A 19993-nucleotide genomic window follows, 5' to 3' on the forward strand; every position below is an offset into this window, starting at 1 on the left:
GCCTTGGAAAAGTTCATTGCGTGCTCGGAGGGGTGCTGTGCGCCGTTTAATTTGCTAAAAAGACCAGCGCAATAATTAGCAGCGAGATTAGGAGGTATTACAGAGATATTAAGTATGCACATCGGCTTATAACCACACAACAGATAACAAAGAAGCCTCATGATCATATATTAACCTCAGCAGTCATAAGATGTCTTGGTTAAAAAAAAAAAAAAAAAAAACATTTTATTTTCAAAATGACATGAAAACGTGTTAGTATTGTATTTTTTTTTAGTTTAGTTCATTCTAGTTTAAAGAATGCATAAGACATTTTCATATATATGTGTGATTTGACGTTACTTTTTGTCGTGCGTAAACGTTTGGGTACGCAGTGCGTAATTTCCCCTCAAAATAAACTTTTTTTCCACTCTTAATCATAATTCATGCCGTTTGATGTCGGTCTGTGCTTGTGTTTGAGTCAGTTGCACCCTAAGTGTCCGCTCCGGTGAACCTCTCTCATTCAACCCCTTTCTGCTTTCTTTTTTATTTTTTTATTTTTCCCTTTAGGAGTCTTCTCGGCGAAAAAGAAATTGGGTGGGAGTTGGAGCTGTGCTGCTTTGGCTTTTTACCCCCAGTGTGGAGTTGAAGCCGTCCCTGCGCCTCGCATATACTCTGCATATCACAAGATTTGGTCTCTCCTCTCTCTTTTCTGGAGCTGCTGTAGGACTGGCTATGGCCACCACTACTTCCGGGATCCGTCATTTCATTCGCCCACCGCTCAGCGCTGCGAACTGACTCTGTTTCTATAAGCAAGCTAGCAGCCAACCTGCCAACACTCGCTGACACTCACTCATCTCAGTCTCGCCAGATAGACGAAATACCTACGGGGGGAAAAGAAAGGAGAGATTCGAATCGCAATCTCTTAATTTCTACTGCTTTTTTCCTCTTCTTCTTTTTTTTTTTTTTTTTTTTTTTTTTTTACTACTACAGTGATAATAAAACAAGATAGCGATCTGGAGGCATTAAAGGAGACGCGGACTTGCGGGATGAAAACGGACTAAAAAGATTCGTCCTTCTCTTGAACATCATCACCAACCGTCATTCATTCATTACCTTGACAACCTCTGGCTTTGATTGACAGCTGGAGTGGCAAAAAGCCATGAGACACGACAGTTTAGTTACATGCAGGTTGTTGATGGGCCGATTGTAACCTTCACTTTGGCGCAATTTCTTCTTTTTTTTCCGAGGAAAGAGGGAAAACAAGAAAAATTGCAAAACTCCCCGATGCTTCGGTTTCATCTGAACCACTCTGGCGAATAGGAGAATTCGCAAAGTTGGTTGAAAAAGGAATCTTGCCACTAAATCACTTTCTAACCGGGACTGGGATATTAAATATACGACAGATTCAGGAGTTTATTGGAGCGCAGCCTGATGGCGCAAAGGGTAGGTTTTAAATCTCCTACACTTACCTGTTCAAATCCACTGTAGGGAGGCCCTCGTATCGCTAACCTCACGTCGGGTGCTGGCAAATTTACAAAGTATTCATATCAAAGCCGCTATATTTGACATTTTTGCTGCGCTCTCAGTCTTGAAGCGAAGTGACAGCCTCTGCCTGCACCGACAGCCTCTCCGCCACAGTCGTGTGGAGCACTTTCACAAGGAGACTCCAAACTAATTCGCTCTTTTCCACCACCAAACTCCGCGTCGGGGAGCGCAAAACTTATCATGTTTTTGGTAATGACAATATCTAGTCGCAAATATATTATATGACACTTTTGTCTGCCATGTTTGCCGCGTGTATTCACAGGAGCAGCTCACGAGTTTCTCCTCTGCGTACATGTGTTCAGAATGAGACGGGCATGCTTTCTTTTCCTTTTTCTACTTTTATTTTATTTTTTTACATTTGTTTTTCTAAAATTTAAGGAAAAGTACTCGGGAAGTCCGCTGACTTTTCCTTCGATTTGTATCCCCAGTACGATGAGCTGGCCCATTACGGTGGGATGGACGGAGTGTCGGCGTCGATGTACGTGGACCCGCACGCGCCACGGCCGCTTCCCCAGGTCCACCACCTGAACCACGGACCGCCGCTGCACACCAGCCAGCACTACGGAGCCCACGCGCCCCATCCGAACGTTATGCCCACCAGCATGGGCTCTGCTGTCAACGACGTTTTAAAGAGGGATAAAGATCAAATTTATGGGTAAGGTTGGCACCAACTAAAACAAGCGTCCAGCAAAGATTTATTTTTGATTTATTTATTTTTTTTAATTCCCAAAGTTTTCCAGCTTTTCTTTTCTTTTTTTTTCTTTTTTAACTTTGTTTTCTTGGACTTTCTCTCCGTGCGCTAAATTCATACGCAGTTTTGTGCAACTTTTGACCGCACATTTAGGGGCTCCATTGTTTAGTTCGGGGACTTTCGGTGATGTGTAATTTTACACTCGTTGTACAAGGGGGCCGTCAACCCCGCAAGTAAGTCAGAGAGCTTTAAGATCGAAATACAAGCTGTAAAATAAGAAACACACAGCTCGTAGTCCAACCCGGAAAGTTTCTAAGAAGGATAAAGATATTTCCAACACTACAAACTTGTTGTTAAACTCACCATACAACCTAGTGTGTCACATATTTGTGACTCGTTTGAACGCATTCAAAAACTTCTGCAGTGTTTTGGATCAGCCTTTGCAGTAACACACACACACACACACACTAACACACGCACACAACGCGTTACAACGCACCGTGTGACTTTCTGAATATGCCTTTATGAGATTATAATAAGTCGTTAGTGATAGTGCAAAAACTAAAAATATGATTACCGCATTTGCTCACTAATACGTTTACAGAAAGTGCTCTAATCCAGTGATATAATCTGGAATGTAGTGTGGACTTAATCTCCCCTATCTCATTTTCTCACGTTTTCATCTGTGAAATAGTTAACCCTCTTTATTTTGTACACTGACGGCATGTCAAACGGAGAGAAACTGAAGAACCCAATGACAGTTTTTTTTTTTAAAAAATTAAGTTTTCGCTTGTTGTCAGTTGCAGACGTTTTCTTAATTATACTCTCACCTTCAAAAATTATTATTGCGATCATCTCATATTGCTGAACCACTTGCACTTAGATTCCCATTAGTTTAATTAACTCGTGCAGGTCTTTGAAACTAAAATAAAAAAATAAAGTCCTCGATGCGTCAGTCTGTAGTGTCAAAACAGCCAAAACGTTCCTGCTGAGCTCTTTTTGGAGGCTGTTTCTAATTTCTAAAATTCAAGTGACGTGTGTCGACTGTCTCAGTTTTTTGTTTTGTTTTTGCCACAGTTTAGTTGACTTTCTCAAGCCGCTTTCTGTTTGCACTGCAAGAAATGTCAGTCTAAACTTTGTCGATTAATATCACATTGAGTCTAAAATGCTGCAACGTGGAATGAAATATACCAGATGTGTATGTTTTCTTACTCCCAACTCAAAACAGCTACTAAAAAAGGAAAATGTGAAACCAGAGATAACGTTTAGGCTGCTCTCTGCTTTATATTAAACCCCTGTCACGTGTTGTAGGAGAAACGCGTAAGAAACTTTACAGTGGAGAGAAGTGATACTATGAAATGTGTTTGTCTCATATATTTCTAGCTGGAGTTAAGGCAGATGAAGGATTTGAAAGTGCAGGGAGGCGATAGTTCTGCAGGTTGCTTGCACATTTTTTGCAGTGGGTGCTGTACTCAGGCTGTGTTTCCCCTCTTGCAGTCACCCTTTATTCCCACTGCTCGCACTGGTTTTTGAGAAGTGCGAGTTGGCGACGTGTACTCCGAGGGAGCCCGGCGTAGCAGGCGGCGATGTCTGCTCTTCAGACTCCTTCAATGAGGATATTGCAGTCTTTGCCAAACAGGTCTTTTTTTTTTTTTTTTTTTTTCTTTTTTGTTGCAACATTAAAACATATTGTGGATGCAGCTACTGAACCATTAAAAAAAAAAATTGTGTGTGTATATATTTATATATATATATAATATATTTTTTTTCTCGCTATAAAACTTGCTGTTGATATCATGAATATAAGGGTGCACAGTTTTACACTTAACACACGAGTTGATTCATTTGTTAAAAAACATTTTTTTTTAAATTTATTTATTTATTTAAGTTGCATCCCATGATAAAATTAGACACACATTCTGCACTTTTAAAAAAAAAATTATATATTTATGCCAAACTAACTTTGACATTTGGTGTGTTATTTTAGGTCCGAGCAGAAAAACCTTTATTTTCATCAAATCCAGAGTTGGACAATTTGGTAAGCAGCACATTCTCTGTGTCTCTCAGTGTCTCAGTTATTCCCTGGTCGGTGCGGTTTTTACTCCCCGGCGGTGCTCTGAAGTGTCCACACAGTAAACGCGAACATATGATTTAAACTTCCGCACGGATGTCAGGTCACTTTGGAAGTGGAGCTGTGTGAGCACGTTTGCTGCTGTCATTGAGCAGGTTTATCGTCTAACTGATCCAGATCACCAGTGTATAATCACATTATTAGACTGTAACATACTGCACGACTTTCTGTGATAGTCGAACTGGCTTGCAGCTCACTCCATTATACTCTTACGATTTATTTATCTTAAAATCCTGCACACATGCAAAGCACATCAATCCTGTGATCTTTGTATAATTTTGTTTTGTTTTGCTCCTTTTTCCAGATGATACAAGCCATACAAGTATTACGGTTTCATCTCTTGGAATTAGAAAAGGTGAATTTTCTACTTTTGTGTGTGTTTAAAACTTTGGCATGCTGAAGGAAATCTCGAATATAATATAACTGACACTGTGGACAATGTTTTGGTATTTAGTGAATGCACTGAGAGAAAGCCTCACAGTTCAATTCAATAGAATATGCATGCTTATTTAGTAAACAATTGATGCAACTGAAGTGACTCTTCATAAAATGTGTTCGAGGCATCTTGCCCATGTTGCACATTGTTATTGATCCGGAGGATTTTGTTCCAGCTGCTCATTATTTCGCCATCTTACGGCATGCTGTTTATTTTTTTTTGGTCGTTCAACTTGTTGCTCCGGTCTCAGGAGAATAATAAGCTCTGCAACAATTTCACTATTGTTTCCTCGCCGCCGATAATGCCCCTTAATTGGAGTTATTCTTGGACTGTATGGCTGAAGCGTTTCCCCATCCTGAAAAGGTATTTTTCTTTTCCCCAGGTGCACGAGCTCTGCGACAATTTTTGCCACCGGTACATCAGTTGTTTGAAAGGAAAAATGCCAATAGATCTAGTTATTGATGAACGGGATGGCAGCTCAAAATCAGATCACGAAGAACTCTCGGGATCGTCGACTAACCTTGCAGATCATGTAAGTAACACACGCTCTGTGATTTTCTATTCATAAATTGTGACGTGCAGTGAGTTTTGGTCGTGTGTGTGTGTGTGTGCGCGCGCTCCTGTTGCTGATACACATTACCCGAGCACGCAGCTTTTTCATAGTCAGTACATATGCATAATATATTATCGTTAGGTAATAAGATTACTTTGATGTTTGTCTTGAAGCCAACTTTTGGGCCGCTTGGTCTCTGCTCGGTGTGTGACCCTGGTGTGCCACCAGTAAATAGAGCATGCTCTGTTCTGCAAGGAAAATCTGCCGATCGATGTTCTGGGGTCAAAAGCTACATGTGATACAATAGACTGAGTTATTGTTTTAGTCTTTTGATTAGGGGCAGTCATGTGTGCATAATGCGTCCGTGCTTGCTTGTGGGCAAGAGTTTGAGTGGGTGTGAGTGTGTATTAGAGAGTGCGCGCGCGCTCACGCGCGTGTGTGTGCGCAAATCGCTGCCCTGCATTATTAAGAGTTGCACGCTGTAAAAAAAAAAAAAAAAAACGTGAAGCAATTATCTGTTACGCAGGTTTAACGTTAAAGCAGGGTATCAGCGGTAAGCTTTAGCTTTAGGCCAATATTTAAAAAGAAAGGGGCTTTATATTTGGGGCTGTGGGAGCTGGATATGGCCTGTGCGTAAAGCTGTGGATTTTTGCTGCAGAGGTGGAGAAAGTGGTAGCCTATTGAAAGAGATCTCAGAGCTAAAGGCTTACCATCAATGTCAAGTTCACAAGGCATATGATGGTTCGTCTGGAGGCCCTCCATTGCTGTTGATGTTAATGTGTTTAATTGTTTTGTATTGATTGCCGTGTGGTTTGCTCTGTAGTTGCTTTCTCCTCTGCTCCCCGTTTTATGGCTGCAGGCTCCATAATGCTGAATTCAATTATATGCACCTGAAGTACAGTAGCTTTAAATTTGAAGATCGATTCCCTGGTTTAAATTGTGTATTTTCCGGCGTAACAAACACAAGCCTCTCCCCCCGCAGTGGGGATGGCGCTGACAATGTGACGTTGAGCTGATGTCCGTGAATTACATGCGTCTTGCGCGCCTGTGACAAAGCTCATGTTTTGGTGGGGGTGAAAACGAGCGGCTAGTTTAACAAAGTGACTAGTTAATATCTGCGCAGCACAAGGCCAAGCCTATTAGGAATTAAAGCAGATTTAAGTGTTATGCAAAGTCTCTGCGCTGCATCTGTCGGGTCTGGCCATTGGCCTAATAGCAGTGGATTCCCTTTGAAAGCGCGTCGCCTTTGCAGAGCCACGCAGAGCGCGCTGCATAAGGTGGAGCGAAGATTTAAATAAGAGCGAGGACGCCGAGGCTGTTTTTTTTTTTTTTTTTTTTTCTTCAGAAGCGGACAAAATGACAATATTGTGGCCCTCCAACACAAGTGTAGAAATGAGGCATGCAGTTGTTTATATTGCAGAGATTAGATAAACTAGCCTGTTTAGTTTCATGGCAGATGGTTGATACTCAAGCCAATTTCCACTGGTGCCTCCAGTGCTCAGACACCAGCTTTGTCATGAGTCCACTTGTAAGAAATATTTTGATAATTAGAAAATTAAATATGCCAATAAAGCAAACCAGGAGCAGCAATAAACAAAGAAGGTTACATGACAAGCTATTTATCTTGGAGTCGTTTGGAGTGACCACCTCATTAGGTCTTTAATTTTTGAGGGATTTATTTCTCTTCTGTGGCACCAATGAACTTTTTATTATACCTAACTGCTGGACTGAATTTCACTAAATCCTATCTTTCTTTTTTTTCCTCTCTTGTTTGCTTGAGAGGGAATTTCAATAATTGTGGTACATCATGAAAACACACATATTCCAGATTAATAGATTTTCTTTTTTTTTTTTTTTTATTCATAAAATTAAAATTTAGTGTGTGAGAACATGTGTACACCTCATTATGCTGGAATGGAAATGCCATTTGCGGAAAGTAAAGAGAAACTATTGAAGTGCAAAAGGCGTACAGTGCAGGCATGATCTAAAAAAACCTTGTAATGAATAGTTAACTTCTTCAGCTGTAATTTCCATCTCTAATTGAACAGAGTGCAGCTTCACATGCCTCAAGAGTGTTTGAAATAGTGGAAACAATACCCAGAAAGCACATGGGTACAAAACAGTGCCGCTGGATGGAACGCAATTTTTGTTCTACTTGTTTCTATTGACTTATTTTATTCATTCACTTGTGTTTGGCTGTGTTTCATTATTCATTTCTGTCCTCGCGTCTCATTGAGGAGAGGAAGGCGGTTTGATAGTTAGATATGCTAATTTATTTAGTTAGAATCTCTCACGTCCATTTTTCTTTGCTTTGATATGCATTTTTAATATATAGCCCAGGGCTACATCTCATTTGGTGAAAGTTGGTTTTTCTGGAGATGATGAGGCTCTTCACTGGAGAAGGAGGCAGTCCGTTGAGCTTGTTTTTATGTCTGTGTCTCCTTCCTTACCCACCTCTCCCCCTGTCCCCCCATCCCCTCCTCATACCTGACGCTGGAGCATAATAAGCCCAGTTTTATTTACACTTGAATGCAGCATTGTCTTAGGGATGATTGGATTATAGCAAAGGGAGATGAGGATGAGGCCTTGCTGACACTGTTGATTTTCTTTATTCGCTCGCGGTGACTATTTCAACCCCGTAGCCCACCCAAGGCTTCCTACCTCATCGTCCTTCCACACATCACCTCCATCCTATTTAAAAGAAAGGAGGAGGGAAAAAAAAAAAAGGATGCTGTAGTACACTTCAAGGCGAATGTGGGGGGAAAAACACGACAGTGTAGTTTTGTAAATGTGTGTGTGTGTGTGTGTGTGTGTGTGTGTGTGTGTGTGTGTGTGTGTGTGTGTGTGTGTGTGTGTGTGTGTGTGTGTGTGTGTGTGTGTGTGTGTGTGTACTTGTCAATGGTTTGCTTGCTTGTCTTTTAATTAATGAATAAAATTTCTGTCTCTTCTGTGCTACATCCAATTAGGGAGACAAATAGAATTAAGAGTGTCTGAGTATTATCTGTCTAATGAATTAGCCTTTGTGTCTTCGTGTGCCATTGTGCTGCTTCTTCAGTCGAGCTTACATATTAGCAGAGGGCTTTTTCTTTTCCTCTATGCATATGTATTATACTGTGGAAACTGTTGCTGAATTTCTGCACAGTTCTCGATTTGTTCTACAGAACATTCTGTCGGATTTGCAGGTCCCAGTGCTTTGTATTGGAGAGCTGTCCTGAGGGAGTTATAGCAGTTATGATGTGGCTTATCTCCACTCTGCATGGCTCGAAGGAGGGAAAAAGGGAAACAAGCTATTTTCATTTGGATCAATTTCTCCGGTACAGGCTGAGGCTGCTGTAGACAATTGGTCAGATTTCGTGATGTCACGGGTTGAATCAAGTAATCCTATCGTTCATTCTCGAGGCAGTGCAGTGATTTACTGTGTTTCTGTAGAGATGGGCACTCAGTAACATCCCGTCCTATTTCTGTACGTTACTACGTGTGGTGTGGTGCGTATGCAGCTCTCTGTCTGTGGACGACGAGCCCTCTGGTCGAATTGGCCTGCTGGACCATAGAATTTCCCCGTTTTTGAGGTGTTCTCAGTCCCTGAGCTTTGTTTTCCTCTGGGATTGGCTATGTTTGGGTCTCGTGAGAACAGTGGATTGTTGACTCTGGTCGCTCTGTCTGTGCCACACAATTGTTTTGTGATGATGGGATGTCTGGCCTTACGTTTCCTATTTGATTAGTGTTCAAAGGCATTGCACCGTTGGCAGGCATATCTAATCATCACGTCTGTGGCTGTGCAGAGGCTCTGCTCACTTGTTGCATCTCCCACACTCTTCTTTCTTTTACTGCATGTGTGGAGTAAACGGCCGCAATGCAAGGCTGCACAGCCGTGATGTTTGATCATAAAATCCATGTTTGCATAATAAAATGTAACACATATAGATTCTGCACATATAGAAATAATTTCACAGACTCATTTGAAAGCACTTCAGCAACCCACAGCTCCCAGTATCTACAGTTAAGGTTAACTGTGAATATGTTGGGTTAAAAGCTGAAAAAAAATCCTGTAGGGGATCACTATTGTATACAGTTGTTAAATCTCAAATTCATCATAAAATATATTATTTAGATTTCATGAAAGCTGTTATCTATGATGATTTAGGAGATTTATATTGGCAGTCATTATTTGGATATGTCATTTTGATGTGAGCCAAACCCATGAATCACAATAGCAATCATATTTTTTAGGATTTAATCTCTTCTCACTGAAGACACATTTGAACATTTAATGTGACTGAACGACTGGGAATAAGAGCGTTTTCTTGCCGCAGAGAAAGTTTTCCGGCATAAATACAATCACTACACCGTGCTTGTCTGTTAAAACATGTTGCGATGAATTATTAGCTGCTAAATTGAGGAGTCTTTATATTGTGGATAATTGACGGTGTTGTAAACGCTCAGCTGTGCAATAAAGGTGCACCTACTCTTTTCTAAAGTGGCTGTGTATAATTACGAGCTCAGTCCAACAAATAAAAGTGCAAGGAGTTTCTCTCTTTGTCTGTTTGTGCCATGTGGTGAGATGTGTCTTGAAATGTCAGCTCGCCTCATGATTTACAATCCTCTGCGTTTTCTGTTGTGTCAGCGATTCTGTGCATGTTCAGCACAGGATCCCTGTAGCGGCTCCTCGCAGTGATGCACGCACACGCAAGCACGCACGCATACGGCTCGTCATTCACAGCCAGCTTTACTCTGCCACTCCACCAACGCATTTCTTCACTTCCCGCCAGGTTTCAGGGGAATTTGAGGGAAATTCAATGATGCTGCTAAATCAATTTTATTTGAAATTCCTAGGGATGTAGGCAGAGTGCAGGGAGGGAAGTGAGATTGTGCCAGGCAGGTGTTTGTAAATGAGAAACAGGGGACAGGAGCAAAGGAGGCGGCAGCATTCTCCAGCTCTCCTGTGGCCTGGCTGCACTACAAGTCTTCCTTCCCATATTGTCTCCTGCTTTTATATTAATTACAACTTGTATTATCAGCCGCCAGTTGCTAACCCCAGCAAATAGAAAAGGCTGCCCCTAGGGACTGTGCTCCTTTTGTATTTTTTTCTCTATCTAGTCCTATTGTGTTGGTTTGTGTGTGCGTCCCCGCCTGCACATGTATGTGTATTTGCTTGGGAGCATTCTCCTCCTCCTCCACCTCCTCCTGGTAACACTGCTCTTTAACACAATTAGTGCAGAGCATGGAGTGAACCGTGTTTGACTCCTAATTATGCCCAGCTTTAGGGAATAGTCACATGGGCTCGAGGCTTCTTTTTTTTTTTTTTCCCATCTTTTTTCCTCTTTTGCTTCTTCCTCAATTTTATTTCCAGGACTTCTTGTGTAGGTTGAAGAAGACTGTTTGGGTGACATGATTTTTTTTTTACAACTTGTTTGAACTTTATCAGACCCATGGGGGTTGTGACAAAATGGTTGTGTGTGTGTTTGTGTTGCGCACTGCAGTGTCTGATGATGCACCCTCCATTGCTCAGAGAGGCCCACTAAATTATTCATGGGGAGGAAAGGCTGTTGCTTTTGTCGCCTTGTTGAGCGTGGAAAGTTAACACTGTTGTTGTGATATTCGTTGTCTTGTTTTGCAGTCATGGTTATGAATGAGGAGTATCTTACAGGTATCAAAAGAGCAGTGTGCGCCCTCCTCGGAATACCCACTAGTCCAAGTATCTACTGTATTATTTTTCATTATAATATATGTAGTGCTGCAGTCTACTTTTTGTCCTATACGAGCCAAACTAACAAACCCTTATCTGTATCCCTGCATACAGGCCCATTAAATCCACAGGGTTGCAAATCATAGCAAAATATCATTCCCTTTAACACCATTAGCCGGGGTGTCTTTGAATTTAATTTAGTGCCAGCACCATTAAAAATGACACATTACTCTGCAATGATAGCTAAATTAAGTTCTATCGATTCCGCTGTTGCATTAAAACCATGCTGTGGCCATGGCTGGAGAGTGTTCAAGAGCGGTAGAATGAGAGGGCGAGCGTGTGTGTGAGAGCAGCAGGCATAGTTTTTCAGGTCTGTCTTGCGTCTTGCCGGCAGTGGGTGTCTCATTGTGAGGAAGTAGAACCCAGTCATTTTCTTCTCTTGGAACAACAACAGCCTGTTCTGAGAGCACAGAGCTCAGCTCTGCTTAAATACATTATGCACTCTTTCTTCTCCCCCTCTCTCCCTGTTGCATTTGACAAAGACAAAATTAGACTGTTTTCAGATGGTTGATGGGTTTTTCCCATATTAGTGATTTCACTCAGCCTGTGCTGTGTTGAGGATTAACAGAAGATTGTTATAACAACAGACCTCGTTCCCATGAAGTGTACCATGTGTTGATCAGTGGCTCACATCACAATCATCCATCCCTCTCTGAGCGGGGACACTTTTCTCTCCACTCACTCTGGAGGGCTAAAACCCACGCATGGGCTATTGTTCACCCTGTCTTCTTACCCCTCTTCTCGGTAATTCTCCGAGCTCTTTATCTGATTGCCATCCGGTGAACAGCTGACGCTGAGAGGGCCTTGAGTGGAGCGGAGGGTCTGAAGGGTCTTGTGTGTTTCTGTCTGCTGTTTTCAGCTCCAAGCTGTTTGAGAAAACAGCCCGCCTTCCCCCAAAAACTTAGCAGATAAAAGGGCCTCGCTCACAGGCAAAGCAGCAGCCTCGCCTCCGCAGCAGAGCAAGCAGCAGCACATCAGGACTGTGTGCCCAGGGGAGCTCGGCAGCAGCTTGTCTTATAGCCTCCGTTTCCCTCCAAACCTCCATTAGTCTCCGGGCTCTATCCTGTCTGTCCTCCGCGAGAACAGCTCACTCTGACTGGGGCACCAAAGCAGGCAGGCCTCACTTTGGTGGGAGCGGAGAGAAAAGAAGTTCATCAGGAACTCTGCCTAAGTTGGACAAAATGGTAAAACCGGTCTATTTCTTGGAATATTGTTTGGCTTGTACACCCCCCCACGCTTTCGTATGTATGTATATGTGTTTATGTGTGTTTGAGGGAGGAAAAAAAACACATAGCGGGAACTGAGAAGTGGGTTGAGGTTTGTGGGAAGCCTTGGTGCAGGCCTCTGTTTGTTTGGCTTGGGCTCTGCTCAAGGGGCTGCTTCTCTTGGGGCCCAGACAACGTAGGGCTCACGTCTGCCAAGATTTTGTCATCATGCTCAGGTGACACGGTAAACTGGGAAAAACTAACGAGGGTTTCGTGTGAGCTGTGAAGCCGTATCAGCTCTGTCTCTAAGAAGCTGTTCAAACTGTGTGTGTACGATTGTGCAGAGGTGTAGTAAATGACGTGATCAGGCCTTCCCTGTATCGCCTGAATGGCAGAGGAAATTCCACCTCTAGCCTGACTTCATGTGGCACTGATAAAGCCTTTCCTGTACAGTAGAAAATCCTGTTTCCCCGTGTGCCCTGACAGGGCACTGGGAATGACCAGGAAAAAGAGAAGGCGGTGGAGGAGGAGGAGGAGAGAAAATGAGCTGCAGGAGAGAAAAAAGTCCATTTTAAAATCTATGAATTTGTTTATGGCCATTTCTTTGAAGTTAGCCAGCCAAGATTTAACACTTTTTTTCAGCTTGTCTTTGTATATATAAAAGTGAGTGTGCGTGCATGTGTGTTTATACTTCTGGCTCTATTATGTCATTAGCATGTGTGTGTAAGAGTATTCCTGCAAGCCTCTGTGGGCGTGTGTGTATGTCACTGTGGGCGTGGACACATTTTTGGCAGATTAGCAGGAGAATCACTGTCATATCTTATTTTCATTTCTGACAGTGGTAATGATTAATGGCGGCTGTGGTCTGTTTGGACTTTTTACCTCGATATTTCACACTTGACACGGAAGTTTCAATTGGTTATGGGATGAATGAACTCTACTGGGCTCTGCCATATGTGTTTAGACAATTACAAGGGCTTGACTTGCAATGTTAAGAATCAAATGCCACATTTACAGTGCTGTGTATCTCTTTCATGCATTAATGAAACCCTTTGATTACAGTGTGTTGACTTATCGCCAATATGCTTGTTTCTTTCTGTTCATCCATGGTAATTGTAGCATCTTTGATTGTTTACTAACTTGCTGTGGAATTAGTAATGGGGGGATTATTCCTGCCAGAAAAATCTAAGCAGGTCAAGGACCCTTACAAAGCTTGTAGACTCTTACAGATGTCACTGTCACATTTCCAGCATACTCAAATGATCTCTCTCTCTCTCTCTCTCTCCTTCTCTCTCTTTCTGTGTTTCTCCTTCTCTACCCTCTTTTCCTCCACCTCCACCTCCTCCTCCCCTTCCTGCTCTCTCTCCTCCTGGTTTGTGGTCTGGATGTGGAATGTGGTTGGATGCACGGATGGATGGATGGATCCCACGCTCGCTTTCTCCCTTTTCAAACCTCAGAACCCAGCTTCCTGGAGAGACCACGATGACGCCACCTCCACACACTCAGCCGGCACACCGGGGCCCTCCAGCGGGGGACACGCTTCACAGAGCGGTGACAACAGCAGCGAACAAGGTGAGCCAGAACAGAAATGGGAGCACATTCACACTTACTCACACACACAAACACACACCCACAAACACACACATGGGTGTACATGTGCACTCAAGCAGTAACACATAAACATGCATGGTTCCATGCAGGACAGGCATACGTCCATACAGGACATATAAATCAACACACATGGATAGAGTTGCCAACACTTCACTTTAATGCCGTCGAATGTGAGATCTATTGTGAGTAGATGGCACATCTCTCTTTACACATGTCCTAGTCTTTCCTTTTGCACTTTGGATTATCCTGTTTTTTGACTGGCGTCCATGTAAACACAGTCACACCTAAAAATGAACACGCTTATCCACCATTACACTCGCGCACAAATACGAGCCACAGCCACTGTAATAAACCCACGTTTCCAAAATGTTGCTATTTAGAGAGCCGAACAAAAGCCGGTGATTAATTGTCTATTTCTGCCAGTTCTTGCTTCAATTTAAACCATATTAACTTTGACTGCACAACAGCCTTTAATTATGTCTCACTGAGTCTTATGTTATGTAGGACATGACCTGCCAAACAGCCATAAAGCATTTTTCAAAAATGCATTTGAATTTAAGTCACGGCTATCGCTATTGTATTGTCGTCATCATCTGCATCAGTTTTGACATGTAAACTGTCAAAGCCACATGTTATTGGAGATGATCAATTTGAATCTCACAACTCTGTAATTCTGAGATTTCTTTTTTATGATTTACATATTCTATTTGAACTTAGAAATCAGACGATGAGCTCCCAACCTTTTTTTTTTCTCCCTCATCTTCCCCTTGTTTTGAATGCGCCAAAGATCTTCTTTCACTAGCAGCAGTATGTGTGTGTATGTGTGTGTATGTGCGTGTGTTTGTGCTTCTCTCTCTCTCTGTATCTGTGTGCGTGCCCTCTGGCAGTGTCCAGAGTTTTTCATCAAATTTCATCACACTGTCTGCATACAACACTTAGACCAGCTCACTCACTGAGTTAAACTCATTGTGTCTGTTCAAAGCTTTCGTTTTGCCAATATGCGATCAAACATATTGATGGGATGTGTGGTCCACTGTGGGGCAGGTCAAATTAGCTCCACCTCCCTTAGGCAAGGGCTGGAGCTTCTCAACCATTACTGACCACAGATTCGGGGTCGCAGGAGCCTTTTGTGGTTGGCTGTGTCAGGACTAGTTGGAAGGAGAGAGATGATGATAACTAAGCTGTGGTAAAACAAGATGAATCTTCCAGACAGTAAAATATAAAGATAGAATGGTTAATAGTCATATGACTACTGATAAGGAATCCATTTGTCTTCTACTTTGACACATACACTAACCGTCTGTTGTTCAAGGACCTTTCAGCAAAGCAGATGACTAGGCTCACACAGAGGGCTTGTATTGTTAAATTAAAAATCAAAAAAGGAAATATCAGATTGATTTCAAGAAGTGAAATATAAAATTTCTACTGAAAAATACTAATATTAGTCAAAGGCCCAGTATGAAGGCTGATTAGAAGAGAGTACAGTAGTTTTTGCACTCTTCTTTGCAAATGCAAGTAGCACGGGAGCTGAAGCGCAGCGGAGGGGAGGGAGAGAAGGGGCGGGTGGGAGAAAGAAATGCACTGCCTATTGATTATCTTACACACATAAGTACAAGTGACCTGTAATCCACAGAGCACTTATCGACTCCTTTCCCCACCGTATCCAGTAACAGCGGATCGATACAGGCCAAAGACAGTTACGGTACGGCACCATGCAATGGGCCAAGATAGACCCAGACTGAATCAGGGCCGGAGCACGACCTGCACTGAAGCGCGCTAAATGCAAGAGTCACCAGCTCAGACGCTTTGTGGTACAAAACAAAGTAAGCAACTTCAAACTAGAAGCGAAGATTTAAACTAAGGTGAAGCAGGAGCCAACAGATGTACAGAGGTGAAAGAGTAGAAAAGGTGAAAAAGTAGGTACGGCAGAAAAAAGGAGGAAGCGAGAAAAAAAAAAAAGGGAAAGAGACCAAGGGCAGCTGATTTAATGGTCTAATGAGGCCGTCCTCTAGCCAGTTGTTTTGTGTGAGGCATGCTCTGACCTTTCGCTTCGCTCGGGAGCCCCGCCGCCTCATTTTTCACATTCTTGCAATTACGTTAACGCTTGAAGCGCTCGCTGACTCCCGACTCTGGCCCTTCCATTCTGACTGAACCTTCCCTCTCCAACCTCTCCACCTTTCCCTCCTCTCCTCCTCGCCACTCCACTCCACGCATGAACTCGCCTCGTATCTCAATACATTTCAACATAAAATTTGTAGTCCGCACTCTGGAGTCCACAGAGAAAACGTGAAATGTGCGCTTCACTTCAGTAATGGGGTCTTTAACAGCTTGGCCCCTGTTAAAAGGGGTGACAATGTGGATCAGCTGAGGAAGACAGAATAGATGGCTGAGAGTGAGGGAGGAGGAGGAGAGAGTGAAAGAGTGTGTGAAACCGATGGGGCTTTTTGGTTTCAGCTGCCAAGAAAAACATCAACTTTCCTCTGTCATCCCTCCACCTTGAGGGGCATGTTTTATTTGTGCCCATGGCGCGAAAAGCGTTTACCTGAAAAACAGATTCCTAAGCATTCCTGTAGTTAATGTATGACTCAGAGTTATATCGCACAAAATATCAAACTGCTTTATCCAAATTAAAGTCACCAATTAACCTCAAATGCATGCTTTTGGACTGTGAGGGGAACCAGACAAAACTCATTAATACACAGGCCCAACATGCAAACTGCACAGAAATCAACCAGGTATGTTTTCGCTGTGGGGGCATAACCACTACGCCACCATGTGACCTGGCGAGAGGATGTAAGAGAATTATTATTTTTATTCTCTTATTTTAACTTATGCCCAAAAACTATTTTACAAGGGTGCAAATATGTGTTATCAGTGGAAAGTGGAACCATTTACTGTAATGCAGTAAACCAAGGTGTAGCATGTTCATAGTTGTCAGTAAAGATTGCCGCTAAAGTCTTGTTACACCACTGGGATCTGCATCATTTCCTTAATCCTCACTCCTAGCAGACTTGGTTTCTCTAATTTTTACTTTCCTTTGAAATTATGTCCAACATAGATAATGTGAATTATCACCCCGGGGGTAAATTCTGTGCTCTCACTTACCGACTTTTAGAGAGTGACTCCCTATGTCCCTGCTTGATAAACAAACATCAGTGAAGGGGAGATGGTTCAGAAGGTAACACACAATAACCTCATTGGCTCGGCATGCACATCATTTTGATTAACAGTCTTTTGGAGCTCCTCCAAGCTTATCTGGAAACATCAGAGACATCAGTTGCAGGGAGTTAAACTTGATGAATGTACATGCTTTAAGATCGCGCCAGTTTCCAAGCAGGTGTCTCTAATATGTTAAGCACCCAAAGTGTGATGGAGCAGTGTGATGAAATACTCTGCACGTTTGCCCACACCAAACACAGTAAAGTCAAATGCATTCAGTCATGAAGTGTAAATCCCCTACACTGATTCAGCATGGTAGGTAATGCCTTTCCCCCCTCAGTGTATATGTGAGTCTGAGAGCGTGTGTGTGTGTGTGTGTGTGTGTGTGTGCACATCCCAGCCCCAGTCCACACTTGTAATTATTAGCTATGCATGAAGACCAAATCCACGTTGACATCTTGAGTGCTGAGCAAAGGGGCTTTCTGTACAATTCCCAGATTTTACTGTAGATGGAAAAGGCTCAACAGAAGAGAGGAGAAAGCAGTTTGTACATTTTCTCAGCAATTGAACAATCCCCACGCTCTGCGGATAGACAGACTCCCCAGAGAGACCGAGAGAGGCAGAGATGGAGAGAAAGGGAAGAAGAGAGGGAGAGTTTGAGTGTTCGGCTCCAAGGGAGCATGCAGAGCTTGATGGTGTTGTGGTACATATGTGTGTGTCTCTGTGTGTGTAGGGAGTGTGGTGAGCTCCCTTGGCCCTGGCTTGGGGCCCCACTCAGCAAGGTCTTTGTGGTTGAGCTCACTAGAGGGAGGTCATTCCTGTTGGGGACATGACTCCTGGTGTCCCAGCATGAATAAGGCCTGTTGAGTCCTGCATTTTCTATACCTTTGCTTCTTCTTCTTCTTCTTTTTTTTTTTTAATTGGCTATACTCACAGTCTAAGACGTGGCTAAAGAGAAAGATGGATACATACATGTAACAACAATAGAAATAACCCCATAGTCTCAGCTAAACACAAGATGGAAGCCTTGTTGCATTTAGTAGCTTATACCCGGGCTCTGGAGTGATCGGTGAGGTGTGTCTGTGTATATAAAATATACGATTTGGGTGTGTGTGCATGTGTGTGTGTGTGTGTGTGTGTGTGTGTGTGTGTGTGTGTGTGTGTGTGTGTGTGTGTGTGTGTGTGTGTGTGTGTGTGTGTGTGTGTGTGTGGACATGCACGTGCATGTGTTAGCTGGTTCCCTCTAAGTGCCTGTTAGAGTTTAATTTAGTGTAGTAATTAAAGCTGAACACTGGCCCATAAACAACAGATAAACAATAAAGCAGACCCAAGCCCTGCTGTTTCATGGCTCTCACTCCCAGCTGTTGGAGCACTGATAATTTTTACAGTGCTCCTACCTCACCACAACACCACAAGAGTGTGTATCTCTTATAGATGTGTGTGCACGGGTGTAGTTTAGCGTGTGATGACAGAGAATTAACACAAAAAAGAAAGGGGGGCACAAACGCACATAAACACGCAGGATACATCCACGTCTCTGTAAAGAAAACACAGAACTACAGTGAAGCAATCAGAAAGGTGAGAAGAGGAGCAGTCTGCCTCTGGAGTCACTTGCAAAATCAACTCAGTGAGATCAGAGATCGCATTAACATTAAAACACGCGCAGCGATGGTGTGCGTCGCTTGTATAATTTGCAGCATCACACTCAGTGGCAGCAACTGCTTTTGACGGAAAAGGGGATAAAGACAAACTTTAATGACGCTTAATGCTACAGTTCCTCAGCGAGCGACAGAGGGCCACTGCAGCTGTGTCACTGCATGTCAGCCTCATGTTAGTCAGGTGTCTGTTGTGGAAGCAGTGCTGCGTGTCTGTCTGACGGTTTGTTGGGAAGGGGCAGGGCCATTGTTGAAAGCCGAGAAGAGTTGCTCTGGAGGGGTAGAAAACATGGTACAGAGGGGATACTTTCATGATCCCATTAGCATAAAAGAGGCTAAATTATTCATGTGGAGTGCTTAATCTATGGGGAAAAGTATAGTTAATGCACATAGTTTTAAAATGGATCTCTCCCTGCCTCTGCCCTAACACCAGATTCTTGCTGGATTCAGCATTCGCGGGCATTTACGGGAACGGCTGTCACTCTGTCTTTCATACACACGCATAGACATGGTATGTGTGGGCATATGTGCACACTTGCTTAAGCACTGCTGCACTTCAAGCTGTTTCAAGGGGCTCTGCTCTCAGCTCATCCTCTCCCTCCCTCCCTCCCTCCCTCTCTCTCTCTCTCTCTCTCTGTAAGTCCTTCTTCTATCCTCTCTTTCTCTCCCTCTCTTTCCATTTATTCCTCCATCTCTCTCCACTTCTCTTTCTCCCACCCTCTTACTGTATCCCTCGCACTCCTCTCCTCACTCACCCCTCTCTGTCTCGCTCTCAGTACCGCAGACTACCTGGCCCTCATCCAAAATGTGATTAAAGAGAATGATCAGCTCCCTCAGCTCCCTATTTCCTTCCTCCCTTCCATTCTCTTCCACTTTTTTTTTTTTTTTTTTTTTTTGCTCTTTCTGTCTTTCTTCTGACCCTGTGCTTGAAAACAGCGAAAGAAAAGGTACTATAAGATGATGTGGACTGCCAATATAGTCAGCCTCGCTTCCAGTAACAGACTCTTCCCACAACATCACCACCACCCTGTTGCCCTTCCATCCCCCCTGACACTCAAGCTCTCCCACTCTTATCGTGTCCTTTGCACTCCTGATTTTCCCTCCCTCTCCCCCTCTGCCTCAGCTCTAGATGGGGCCTGGTCCCTCTGGTCCATAATCATGAACAGGCCCCTGGTGCGACCTGGCCCAACCCAGCCTGGCCTAACTTGGCGAGGAACTGGGTCCAACACAGCAGGAAAGGCACATTAACTGGGTCAGCCTAATGTGCAAACTAATGTTTGGA

General features: G+C 43.3%; 1 protein-coding gene across 10 annotated transcripts in view; it reads left to right on the top strand.

The window, feature by feature from the left end:
• Positions 1-772: 772 nt before the first annotated feature.
• Positions 773-19993, top strand: part of meis2a (Meis homeobox 2a) — an 80711-nt gene continuing 61490 nt past the window's right edge. For 4 of the 10 annotated variants that reach the window (XM_080480819.1, XM_080480821.1, XM_080480822.1 and 1 more), the window contains exons 1-7: positions 960-1422; positions 1953-2179; positions 3713-3854; positions 4203-4253; positions 4651-4701; positions 5165-5314; positions 13744-13858. In XM_080480819.1, the coding sequence (XP_080336945.1) occupies positions 1411-1422; positions 1953-2179; positions 3713-3854; positions 4203-4253; positions 4651-4701; positions 5165-5314; positions 13744-13858 (748 nt within the window). In that variant the 5' untranslated portion in view covers positions 960-1410. Of the gene's footprint in view, positions 1714-1952; positions 2180-3712; positions 3855-4202; positions 4254-4650; positions 4702-5164; positions 5315-13743; positions 13859-19993 lie in introns of all 10 variants that reach the window. The other 6 variants (XM_080480823.1, XM_080480827.1, XM_080480826.1 and 3 more) reach the window with 5 other exon arrangements.

Source organism: Lipophrys pholis, assembly GCF_963383615.2.
Source record: "Lipophrys pholis genome assembly, chromosome: 14".
Lineage (NCBI taxonomy): Eukaryota > Metazoa > Chordata > Actinopteri > Blenniiformes > Blenniidae > Lipophrys > Lipophrys pholis.